General features: G+C 36.2%; 1 protein-coding gene across 2 annotated transcripts in view; it reads left to right on the top strand.

Annotated features, from left to right (window-relative positions):
- Nucleotides 1–2,196: 2,196 nt before the first annotated feature.
- LOC127971833 (TBC1 domain family member 9B) overlaps nt 2,197–12,592 on the top strand; it is a 31,038-nt gene continuing 20,642 nt past the window's right edge. The window contains exons 1-8 of one of the 2 annotated variants that reach the window (XM_052575082.1): nt 2,197–2,501; nt 3,605–3,715; nt 5,920–6,038; nt 6,666–6,894; nt 8,713–8,971; nt 9,083–9,290; nt 11,596–11,775; nt 12,359–12,526. In XM_052575082.1, the coding sequence (XP_052431042.1) occupies nt 2,384–2,501; nt 3,605–3,715; nt 5,920–6,038; nt 6,666–6,894; nt 8,713–8,971; nt 9,083–9,290; nt 11,596–11,775; nt 12,359–12,526 (1,392 nt within the window). In that variant the 5' untranslated portion in view covers nt 2,197–2,383. The remainder of the gene's footprint in view (nt 2,502–3,604; nt 3,716–5,919; nt 6,039–6,665; nt 6,895–8,712; nt 8,972–9,082; nt 9,291–11,595; nt 11,776–12,358; nt 12,527–12,592) is intronic. The other variant, XM_052575083.1, reaches the window with a different exon arrangement.

Here is a 12,592-nt window from a genome sequence, read left to right as displayed (position 1 = left end):
ATAAAGAGGCAGATGACATGGGAATCAGTACTATACCTTGCAGCAAAAATGTTAACTTGAGCACAATTCCACCTTGGTTTTTCTGCTATCCTTTAGTGCAGGGGTTTTCAAAGTCTAAGACAGAGGGCCTCCCTTTTGACACATCTTACCCAGTGGCGCCCCCCCCCCCCCCACCCAAAACACACACACACACACACACACACACACACAAAGATAAACACACAATGACAGACTGTTTACTCGCTTTTATTATTATTTGTGTTAAAATTGCACATGTGCAGTTATTTTTAGAGTAATAACAAGTAGGTTAATATAACGTTTTTAAAACTAGGATATGAAACAAAAACCACGATGGATATTTTTTTAGCAATTTAAAATTGCAATAACTGTCCACCCCAGTCAAAACAGTCAGATTAACGTTACCTGTAACAGAGTGTGGAAAGAACTTTAAACAACGCCAAAATGTAAACATCTCTACTACTGATGAATGTGCTTACATAATTATATCCCTACCTTAGTGAGCGGTATGCATTTGTTTCCTTACTGCCCAGAGAAGACTAATTCAGACGTCGTTGCAGAGACGTCAGAAACAGACGAAGGTCATCCTCCACTTGAAGACGTGAACGATATTTGTTCTTGATGAATGTCAGAACAGAAAATCCTGATTCGCACAAATACGTTGAAACGAATGGTAAAATTTTCCTCAGTGCCCTTTTTGTAAGTTCAGGATATTCATTTTGAATAGAGATCCAGAAATGTCCAATCATTTGCTGCAGTAATGATTACTAGTCAGATCAATCAAAGCCTCTTCATCTTGTATAGACAGTGCGTCACTTTCTGCTGGCTTGAATTTGAATGGATCGCGAACCCACTCGTGCTGGATTGTCTCGTTGGAAAAATAGTGTCTGAATTGCAAATTCAAAGCTACGGCCTTCTGGGTGAAAAATGTTTCTCATATTTTTTTTTTTTTTAGTATCATTTAAGTAAAAACATTCAAATATAATAAAAAATACTTATAATAATTAAACAATTATACAATTATATTTTTAATTTATTATAATTTTTCCCGCGCCTCCCCTGACATGCTCTGGCGCCCCCCAGGGGAGGCGCGCCCCACACTTTGAAAACCCCTGCTTTAGTGAATCTGGAAGCTCAAAATATTATCAAGACAGGAACGTTTCAAAGTGTACAGCAGTATCTAATGTAATGACACAGTACAAATATTTACAGATGCATCCAAAGAACCAGCAGGTAAAACGGGGTTGGCTGTATAAATTCCTAAATATAATGTTATACCACAAAAAAGAACCTCAAACCATCTATCAATCTTCTCTGCAGGTAGAAGAAGGGAAATCAAGTAAACCTGTTATTTGTTCGTACTCTATGTCTTCCCTAATTAGCATCCAGACTGGGAAATCTGCATGTAGACAGGATCTTTTAGATGAAGTTCACTTGGGGTCCAGCGCACACAGGTATTGTGGGTAATGAGAGGACAGACGAGTTGGCAAAAGAAGCACTTAAAGCAGAACAAGTTAAAGTACAGGTTCCACTCAGCAAATCAGAATTGAAAACAATAATTAAAGATGGTATTCATAAACTCTGGCAAGATAAATGGGTTAAGGGGGGAAAAGGTAGGCATTTATATAGTATTCAACAGCATGTAACAGTTAAATGATCAGCTCACTTTCAAGACAGTAGGAAACCTGGCTCACCAGGCTAAGGTTAGGATTACACACAATAGGGAAACATGAGACAGGAATGTGCCCATATTGTACGGAAACAGAAACCGTGAAGCATGTACTTCTGACATGTAGGCAATACTCTGAAGAGAGAGAAAAATTTAGGAGTGTAACAAAAAACTCTGTTACTTTGAGCAACCTGTTACCTGGAACACAGTCTACAACCAAAGCAGTGATAGAGTTTCTAAAAGAAACACAACTAGCAGACTTTAGCCCAATTTAATTATACCTTTTTTTTCTCTGGAGGTTGAGCTGAGGTTAAAGCTGGAGGAGCTGGACACGCAGCGCTAGCTGAGGCTTGGGCTCTGATCTCTTTTTTTTTTCAATTATTAATATATACACATTTATTTATGACTTCCAATGTGATCACACCTCAATCCAGCAGATGGCGGCAATGTACAAAGATTGGAAGCTGCCAATAAAATTCATTGAAGAAGAAGAAGAAGCAGAAGATGGTGCTAAAGACTTTTATTTTGAAGTTCCATTTGCTCAGGAGGCCATTTTGGCTCCACGGTGGCTGGTTTCGCACGCAGTGAGTTGGGCGGCTCTCATGCAGACAAACATCGGCTGGAGTCCCGTTCATTCTGGCATGATTAAAACTCACACATTCGCCGCATATACTGAGTGAAAGCGCCCGTGCAGCCATGTGGATCATCCCGGAGGAGGTGTTACTGGCCAACGCGCTGTGGGTGAGCGAGCGGGCGAACCCTTATTTCATCCTGCAGAGGAGGAAGGGACACGGGCGCGGAGGAGGCTTCACGGGTACGAGATATTACCCAAATATACACAGTCGGGGCTCGTGTGCATGACAGATCACACGTGCATAATGAAAAAGAGTTTATCAACGCAGTAATACTAGCTGATGATTCATTATAACGTGGAATAATCTGTAGATGGATTTGTTTTGGTCGCATCTCATCAAAGATGCTGACTGTGTTTGCGTCATCTGTTTATTTATATCTGACATGTTTATGAAATTTAAGTTTATACTTGCTTTATGGGTTATATTTAAGTATATTTATATGTTTGTAATTCATAAATGTATGGTTTCATGTAGAATTTTTTAAGAAATACAGTAATAAATAAATTACAGATGGTTGAAATTATAAATGTAACATTTCTTAGGTGCCTGATATTTGCCATATATAAAACACACTCTTCAGTTTCATGGTTAAATGGCTTAACATTGTTTTATATATATATATATATATATATATATATATCTTGAGTTTCATGGAAGAAAAGCCTTTGCTTGGTTTGTGTTGTGTCACAATATGTTAACTTCTGCTTCCCTCCTGTGAAAGATATTCATATGCATTTCCTTGGCTCCTAAAACAGGCAGTTTTTAAGAGGAGTGTCACACATGACAGCAGAATGACTGCATTCACCTCTGAACCCGACTATAAACTCAATTACCTTACGAAGACCTCAGCATTCCCCTGTTGTTGTCTGGAAGTTACATCATACGGGTGTTTTGTCATACTTTAGTGAGACTCTTATTAGGTGTAGTGTGTGTTCATGTCACACTTGTGCAATATTCTGTGCATTATGCAATGCATCAAAGCTTTATCCCTTTTGAAGAAGCCTGTTAGTGTTTATGTTCCCATCAGAATCACACATTAACGGATCATGTGACCACTGTAGGAGGAAGTTGAGGTGTGTGACAAATGGCATGCCATGTCTTAAATTCCTGTCTCACGCGCGAGTGTTTATCTGGGTAAATATGTGTGTCTCAGCAATGAGAACTGATGGAAACCACTGCGCTCTGACGCCTGTTATTGACTAAAACAGGTTTTCCTCTCTCTCTTCCTCTCTCTGTGTGGAGATGTGACCTGTGAACCTCTGTCTCTTTATGTTTGTCTCAGGTTTGCTGGTGGGTACGCTGGATGTGGTGCTGGACTCGAGTGCTCGCGTGGCTCCGTACAGGATCCTGCACCAGACGGGAGAGTCACAGATCTTCTGGAATATTGCTTGTGGTCAGTTGTTAAAGTCTGTAGAAGATCACACAGATATCCGGCTCCTAAATGTCCACAAAATAGGGATGTGCTCACATGCTTAGTGTGCAGAAAAACAACAACAACTGCATAATTTTAGTTTCAAACTGATTTATTAGTTGGTGCTTACTTAATATATAATGTAATTGTTCTAAAATATAATCATTTTATATATATATATATATATATATATATATATATATATATATATATATATATATATATATATATATATATATATCAAAATTTAAGTATATTGAATGCATAATATGTAAGATTTTTATAAAAATATCCAAAAATCACTGAACAGAGCAGTTATATATTTTGTTGATTTATGTACCCCGTGTACATTATCCCCGATGTTTCAAAGAATGTTTAAATCTGGAGATCAAATCGTCCCTGGTCATTGCGTCGCCTGCCAATGACATCACACACCCTCAATTTCTGTTTTGTTATATAGAAAACATGGAAATACCTAAGATGCTTTAATATGTTATACATTTTAATAGACCAGTGACAACAGCACAGAGTAGCATCAGAACAGAACCTTTAAATGTATCTAGTATCATAAAACAGCGCTGCTTTTTTCCCCCCTCATATGCATGACCTGAAGGAGCGGAAGTGGGCGCTTGTGCCATAATAAAAGCTCTGCTGCTTTCGAGCTGTGTGTCACACTTGTTCAGCGGCCATGTTCCGCTTCAGCAGCTTTCAGCCTTACCCTGCTTCTACTCCTTTACTACTAGGTTAATTAATAATTAGCGCATCCATGAACATCATTTCTGATGAACATGAGTCCCATCGGATTGCATTGGCTGTTGGGAAGAAGACCACAGCTCTCATGATCCACACTCCGTCACAGTGTCATTTAACTACGCCTTTGTTTCTTTGTTTGTTTTGAATACGCGCCCTCTAGTGGTGACAAATCGCATATTGTGCCTGTTAATTTCCTAGTGTTCTTACTTATAGGGTTATATGGGTTGGTTAAAATTCGTAATGGATGCTTTTGAAAACACTGCTTCGTGAACCTTAGAAACCTTCGCAAATCTTTAGTTTCGAACCAGAAGTTCAGATTTCTTATCGAATTTCTAAAGTCATGTTATTTCAGTAAATCGCCAATCGGTTTTATAATATACTGCTCAAAAAAATAAAGGGAACACTTGTGGGTTACATTGTGTGTTTAAGTGATCCCTTTATTTTTTTGAGCAGTATATATACATTGTATCACAAAATACACTAGATTTATTCCACATATTTGCATTTCAATAAAAATGCAGTTTAAAACACAGCACATATGAGACACTGATATAATTTTTATTTTAGTATCAGTATACAATTATAGTTTTGGAAAATTGTTTCAATTAGAATTTGTCTATATATTTTTAGTCATTTTGTTTTGAGTTTCTGACATTTCTTATAGTTTTTTTTTTCATATATGTTTATTCATATTTTATTAGTTTTATTAGCGCCATATACTGTGCTCTTCTACTCATTACTAAAAAAGCATCCCAAGCCAAGTCAAGAGGATCAGAAAAGTGGAAGTTAAAGTTGTGAAGAAAGGGATTACTTGTGTCTACTTGTGCCCAGTGATTCAAATTATTCTCCTGCTTCCCCAAAGTAGTGATACAAAGACTGATTAGTATTAAATAGTGGTATAAAAGCATCTATAGCAGGCGGGGAGTGTAATGGTTCAGTTTAATCGTAAAGAAAGGTGATTCTGGTTATACGTTGACCTTTAAGTGTCCTCTGGTCTAGTGTTTTTTTCAGTGGTTTTAGTTAATAAGCACAAGTCCCTCCATCCACATGCTAAAATGATTAATCTAACAATTACTCACTTAAAATGGCAAACATCTGTAAACTAATACTGACATTGTATTATAAGTGATCTAGAGCTCTCAGTCTAGCTAACAGTTGATTTGTCTTTCTCCAGACGAATTGATTATTCTGGATCTGTTTAGTCAGATGACCGATAACAAAGGAAACTGTCTTGATGTTTTAACGGATACTCTTTGACTTAAGCTCTGGTTCTTTTACCCGGGCTCATCGCAGTGACCGTGTTGAGTCACATTGGCTGGGTCTCCTGTGTAAACCTCATCTGACCTTTAAACAGCCGCTCTGATTTTGAGTGACATATTAAAGGCTGTGACACAGTTAATTCTGATGTGTGTGTGTGTGTGTGTGTGTGTCAGGCTCGTCTCGTAAGGAGATCACTGAACACTGGGAGTGGCTCGAAACAAACCTACTGCAGACTCTGTCCATCTTTGACAATGACGATGACATCACCACCTTCGTCAAGGGCAAAATACAGGTGAGAAGGTTTTTTTTTTTTTTTTTACTTTTTTTTTTTTTTTACTTTTTTTTTTTTAACGTTTTATTTGTCAAAGTAAAGACATGTATTGAAGCCATAAATTAGGATTAAGTAATTTCTTCAGAGATGGTGAATCATGGTTGCTCCTCAAATCTTAATCTAGGTCTGAATATTTTTCTAAATAAGTAACACAACTTTCTCACACTTTTTGTTGTTTGCTAGGTTTACTTTATTTTGTTAAAAAAGGAATCGAATACTGGTTGTACTTGTTTTTTGATGTAAAGAATGTGAGACTGTTTCAAGCTGGAGTTTTGAGGCAAAACAAACTACAAAACGTTTTCATCACTGATAAACGAAATATTTCTTGAGCAGCAAATCAGCTTATTAAAATGATTTCTGAAGGATCATGTGACACTGAAGACTGGAGTAATGATGCTGAAAATTCAGTTTTGATCACAGGAATAAATTACATTTTAAAATATATTCAAATAGAAAACCATTGTTTTAAATAAATGATGATACTATTTCATATTATTACTATTTATACCATATTTTGAATCATGTAAATGCAGGATTGGTGAGCAGAAATATCCTTACCGACCCCGAAGTTCAACTTGTTCTTTGCAGGGCATCATCGCTGAAGAGAATAAAAGTGGCAAGGCTCAGGAAGACGAGGATCCTGGGAAGTTCCGTGAAGCCGAGCTGAAGATGCGGAAGTTGTTCGGAATGCCGGAGGAAGAGAAGCTGGTGAACTATTACCCCTGCAGCTACTGGAAGGGCAGAGTCCCGCGGCAGGGCTGGATCTACCTGTCCGTAAATCACCTCTGCTTCTACTCCTTCCTGCTGGGAAAAGAGGGTGAGATACATGCTGACTTGATGCATTCTGTAAAATAGACAGTGGGACTAAATTTGGACAATATGCAATGCACCTAGAACCCAGACGAACAGCGTCGTATTTTTGATGACTTTTTTAAATAAATGTAACAAAAGATTAAGAATAAATGTAAGAAAACACGGCCAGCAAACCATTATAGATATTAGCATGTTAGAATAATTTCTGAAAGGTGCTGTGACACTGAAGACTGGAGTAATGATGCTGAAAATTCAGCTTTGCATTGACATAGAAAACAGTTAATTTAATTAGAGCTGCACGATTAATCGTTAAAAGATTGCGATCTCGATTCAGACACCCTCTCGATCTCATTTCTAAATGACAATGATTCCCAGAGTCTGTTTTAAACCTTTGACAAAGTCTTACCGCATCATTCAAATCCGTGATCGCACTGCTGCTGACACAGAGGGCAGTTAGCATGTAACATCTTCACAAACGGTCTTTTCAACTACACAGTAATATTTCTGTCTTACAGTCATTTATATTATCACAGAAATACTGGAATAAAGTTTATAGCTAGATATAAACATTGATGTCTATATGGCAGCAATCAAAATATAACAAATCCCCTTTTCAAAGTACCGCGCTTCAAATAACGTTTGTCGATTGCACTGTTTCACCACTAGGTGGCGACAAGTATCTTAAATGTATTTGTCAATGAATTAATTTTTAATTCAAGAGAATCCTTCAAAAATGCTGATTCATCCAGTAATGAAACAAGTGTAGTAGGTTTATGAGTGATTCGTTGTATCAGTGATTTAAACAACGTTTTCATTATTCTAATATAAAAAACTACCAGTTTTTGAACCATAAGATGTGTAATGTTTTTTAAAGTCTCTTCTGCTCACCAAACCTGCATCTATTTGATCCAAAGTACTGCAAAAACAGTAAAGTTTTGAAATATTTTTACAATTTAAAATAACTGCTTTCTACTTGAATGTATTTTAAATTAGTAATGTCTGTGATGCACAGCTGTATTTTCAGCATCATTACTCCAGTCTTCTGTGTCACATGATCTTCAGAAATCATTCTGATATTCTGATTTGCAGTTCAAGAAAACATTTATTATTATTATTATTTATTGTTATTATTATTATTATGTTGAAGACAGATGAGTAGATTTTTTTCAGGTTTCTTTGATAGAAAGTTCAGAAGAACTGCATTTGTGTGAAATAGAAATATTTTGTTAAAAATGTCATTGTCACACTTGATCAATTTAAAGAATCCTTGCAAAATAAAAGTATTAATTTATATATTTGTGATAATGATAATAGTAATACTAATAATAAAAAAATTATAATAATAAAAAAATAGTAGGAGAATCGTGATCTCTATATGAGACCAAAAAAATTATGATTTTCAATTTATCCAGAATCGTGTAGCCCTAATTTTAATAAAATTTTACTGTATTACTTTTTTTTTTTTTTTTTTTTTTTTTTACTTTATTTTTATCAAACACATACAGTTATGGTGAGCAAATAAGACTTTTTTTCAAAAAATAAAAATCTTAACAACCCCACAAACTTTAGATAGTGTGCATACCAAAGTTAACAGGATTAAACAGTTATCCTATATTTAATATCATATTAGATATAGTGGTCTGACCAATCAGATAGCTGTTGAGTGATGTCATGTTAAATGCTCTGTGAAAAAGGCTGTCTCCTAGTGAATTAAGTCTTCTTTAGTTGTTAGTGCATGCTGCTTTTCTTCCACCATGCCTAATGAAATCTGTTCTTGTTTTTCCAATCTTTTCCATCTTTGTTTTCATTCCTGTGACTGTAGTTTCGCTGGTGGTGCAGTGGACAGATGTCACACAGTTGGACAAGAACGCCACGCTGGTTTTCCCAGAGAGCATCCGTGTGAGCACACGCGACACAGAGCACTTCTTCTCTATGTTCCTCAACATCAACGAGACCTTTAAACTGATGGAGCAGCTGGCCAACATCGCCATGAGACAGCTGCTGGACAACGAGAGCTTTGCCGCCGACCGCACGCTCCCCAAACCCTGCAAGACCCTCAAAAACGTCTCTGCGCTCAAGAGGTGAGCGGGACGTTCACAAATGAGTCTTGAATTTCATTATGTAAACAGAGTGCCCCGTTTGCCAGAATCGTCTGGTTTTATTTAGCGATTTGGTGTTTTCTCATGTTTCAGGGACTTGGATGCACGAGCAAAGAACGAGCGGTACAGAGCGCTGTTCCGGCTCACACAGGACGAGCGTTTGGATGGACACACCGACTGTACACTCTGGACGCCGTTCGCTAAGATGCATGTCGTCGGTCAGATGTTTGTTTCTAACAACTACATCTGCTTTGCCAGTCGAGAGGAAGATCTGTGTCAACTTATCATTCCCCTGAGAGAGGTAAACGCACACACACACATCCACGATTAATCACAGTCAAAATAAAAGCTTTTATTCATGTAATATATGTGTGGGTGTACTGTGTATATTTAGCTGAAATGTGTTACTCGACCTGGTGTGTTTTAATGAATGGCAGTGAGAATTTGAGATGACAAGTACTGTGCTGTAATTATATAATAGTCTGTAGTCTGACACGCTACATGTCTGCTGTTACAGTACTTTTTTTTTTTTTTTAGTTTTGATTCACTTTTAGTGCTGTGCTGTGCTTGGTTTGGGCCGCTTTAATTTGCATTTGGGAATGCAACATTCATCATTAGAAACGTTTAGAAATCTTTTGTTATTTAAAAAGAAGTTGTCAGTGTCACATAATCCTTCAGAAATCATTCACACCCATACCTTGATTTGCTGCTCAAGAAACATCTCTCATTATTATCAATGTTAAAAACAGTTTTGCTGCTTAATATTTTTGTGGAAATGATGATACCACTACAACATTTGTATAAGATAAAAAAAAAATATGGACAAATTGATCATTTTATTCACGCACTAAATAAAAAATTATTTCTATTTAATAAATGCATTAACAAATTTCCTGCCTCTTACCATAGCTGTCTGTAAGATTCAGTGTACATATTGTGTCATAAAATCAAATCCATTTGAGCGCAGTTTAATCCCAGATGATTGTAACCACTCTAAGCTCATCTGTTTTGGGAAAGCTAGCGTATCTCCGACAATGTGATGACACTCGTTGCCTTCTCTAGTGCAGCTCAACGAGGTCTCGTCCCATTCGTCGATATTTGTGATATCACAAATCCTGGAAAATATGTGTTGTAGTCCAAACGAGTAATTTGTTGTAGTTTTTGAAAAGCGATTTGTTAAAATATATCTATGTAACTTTGAAGATCATTTTTATACTCAAATAACAACATGAAAGACCTAAAGTTAAAAAGTGAAAAAGCATAATAGGTCCCCTTTAAGAAATATATAAATGGGAGGAGTGAAAAGTATAAAGAATTATTTTACTTTAACCCCTTAACTGTCACTCACGTTTTTGAAGATAGACTTGAATGTGCATGATACAATCCTAAATTTTTATAATTCATGACTGAAAACATTTTGTGACATGATTTTGATGTGCCATTTACATGGTAATGCAATGTCTGATTTTAAAATGGGTTTTAAAGGATGAATTTTGAAATATTATGTTTTGTAAGTGATATATAACTTCTGATGATTTCTAAAATGTGATAGAGAAAAAGGCAAAGAGGAAGTCTTTTTTTTTTAAACAAAGGTCAAAACTCTTAATCTATTACTTTTCCTGCATAATTTTTAACAAAAAATATATATTTGGGAGTCTTAGACCTTTCCAACAATATATAGTTTGTCAAGATTAGATTAGATTTGATTGTAATATAGTATAGTCAACGTAGGCGTCCCGTATTCGGGACGGGGTGACATTTAGCTTAAAGCACACACACATCTTACTGTCTATATAACTTTTTTTTTTTTTTTTAAAGGACATAGGCCCATTAGCTGTTTGTTCTAAACGAAAAAATCAGACAGGCTTTTTATACTTTGTTTATACTTCTGACTCGTTCCTTCATTCAAAAATGTTAAGACTGAGGCTTGTCACTTTTAAATCTTTTTATTTGTGAAAACCTGTATTTGAACTGCAAATCATTTCATTTTATGGTTTAATATGTTACAATATATATTGCCCAACCCCACTCAAATTATTTATTTTATTGTTGCAGGGTAAAAAGCCTTAAATATTATTTAAAAAAAATCGGCAGAGACCCTGTAAAATCTTTTTTTTTTTTTTTTTTTTAAATGTTTGTCATATATACTGTATGTTGGCTATTTATATTATGGAAATGTTTATGCTATCTAGACTGGTGGTTTTTAATAGCACAATAAGATCTGATTTAAAGTGAAAAACTCAAGTGTGTGGCGTATGTAACATGTACTCTACCAGAGTTTAAAGTGAAAGCTTGACAAGTGCTTAAATTTGAATTTAGAAAAGGTGTAAAAAGCCTGTTTATATTAAATATATTTATATATATTTATAATGTAAACTATATGTACTGTATGTGCCTGTATTTATATATTCAAAATAAATATACATGGTACACACACATAATGTAAACAAAACTTTTATTTTGGATGCGATTAATCACGGTTAATCATTTGACAGAACTAACACACACACACACACACACACACACACACACACACACACACACACACACACACACACAGTTACAACAGCTTTACGAACACTTCCTCTCTCATTCTTTCTCTGTAGGTGACTATAGTGGAGAAAGCGGACAGCAGCAGTGTTTTGCCGAGTCCACTGTCGATCAGCACTAAAAACAAGATGACCTTCCTGTTTGCCAACCTCAAAGACCGTGACTTCCTGGTACAGCGCATCTCTGACTTCCTGCAGCGCACGCCTGACAGGCCATGTGGCCTAAACACTCAATCCGTGAGTCAGAATTGATCAAACTAGTATCGTTTTTTAAGTTTGGGGTTGGTAAGATTATTAAAATGTTTTTGAAAGAAGTCTCTTTTGCTCACCATGAATAAAATATACAGTAAAAACAATTGAAAATAATTGTTTTCTATGTGAATACATTGTAAAATGTAATTAATTCCTGTGATCAAAGCAGAATTTTTTTCAGTATCATTCCTCCAGTCTACAGTGTCACGTGATTCTTCAGAAATCATTCTAATATAATGATTTGCTGCTTGAGAAACATTTCTGATTAATATCAGTGTTGGAAAGAGTTGTCCTGCTTCATATTTTTCTGGGAACTGTGTTTTGTTTTTCTTTCAGCATTCTGTAATGAATAGAAATTTCAAAAGAACAACACTTATCTGAAATAGAAATCTTTTGTAATATTAATATCGCTACTGTCACGTTTGATCAATTTAATGTATCCTTACGGAATAAAAGTGTAAATTCAGTTCAAAAACAAATATCGTACTAGAATATTTGCTTATACAATATAAAAAGACATTTGCTACTTTTAAGCATAACTCGTTTCCGCATTTATCATTGCTTCCAGGAGAATCCCAGCCCATGTACACCCCCCTCTCTGCCCTCATCCCCTCCTGTCCTGGGGCTCGGAGAGATGCCCCAAAACCAACACTACAGCCCCAGTCTGCCCACGGCCAAGAAGGGCCTACTGCAAATCTACCAGCAGGACGTCCCGGAGGAGCTGGGGCCCAAAGTGGTGAGACACGCCCCTCTCACATCCATCAGCCCTCAAATATGCCTAAAAGGATTTTAGAAATAATTG

Source organism: Carassius gibelio, chromosome B14 (genome assembly GCF_023724105.1).
Source record: "Carassius gibelio isolate Cgi1373 ecotype wild population from Czech Republic chromosome B14, carGib1.2-hapl.c, whole genome shotgun sequence".
NCBI lineage: Eukaryota > Metazoa > Chordata > Actinopteri > Cypriniformes > Cyprinidae > Carassius > Carassius gibelio.
Note: the sequence above shows the minus strand (reverse complement) of the source record. Positions and strands in the feature narration are given on the sequence as shown.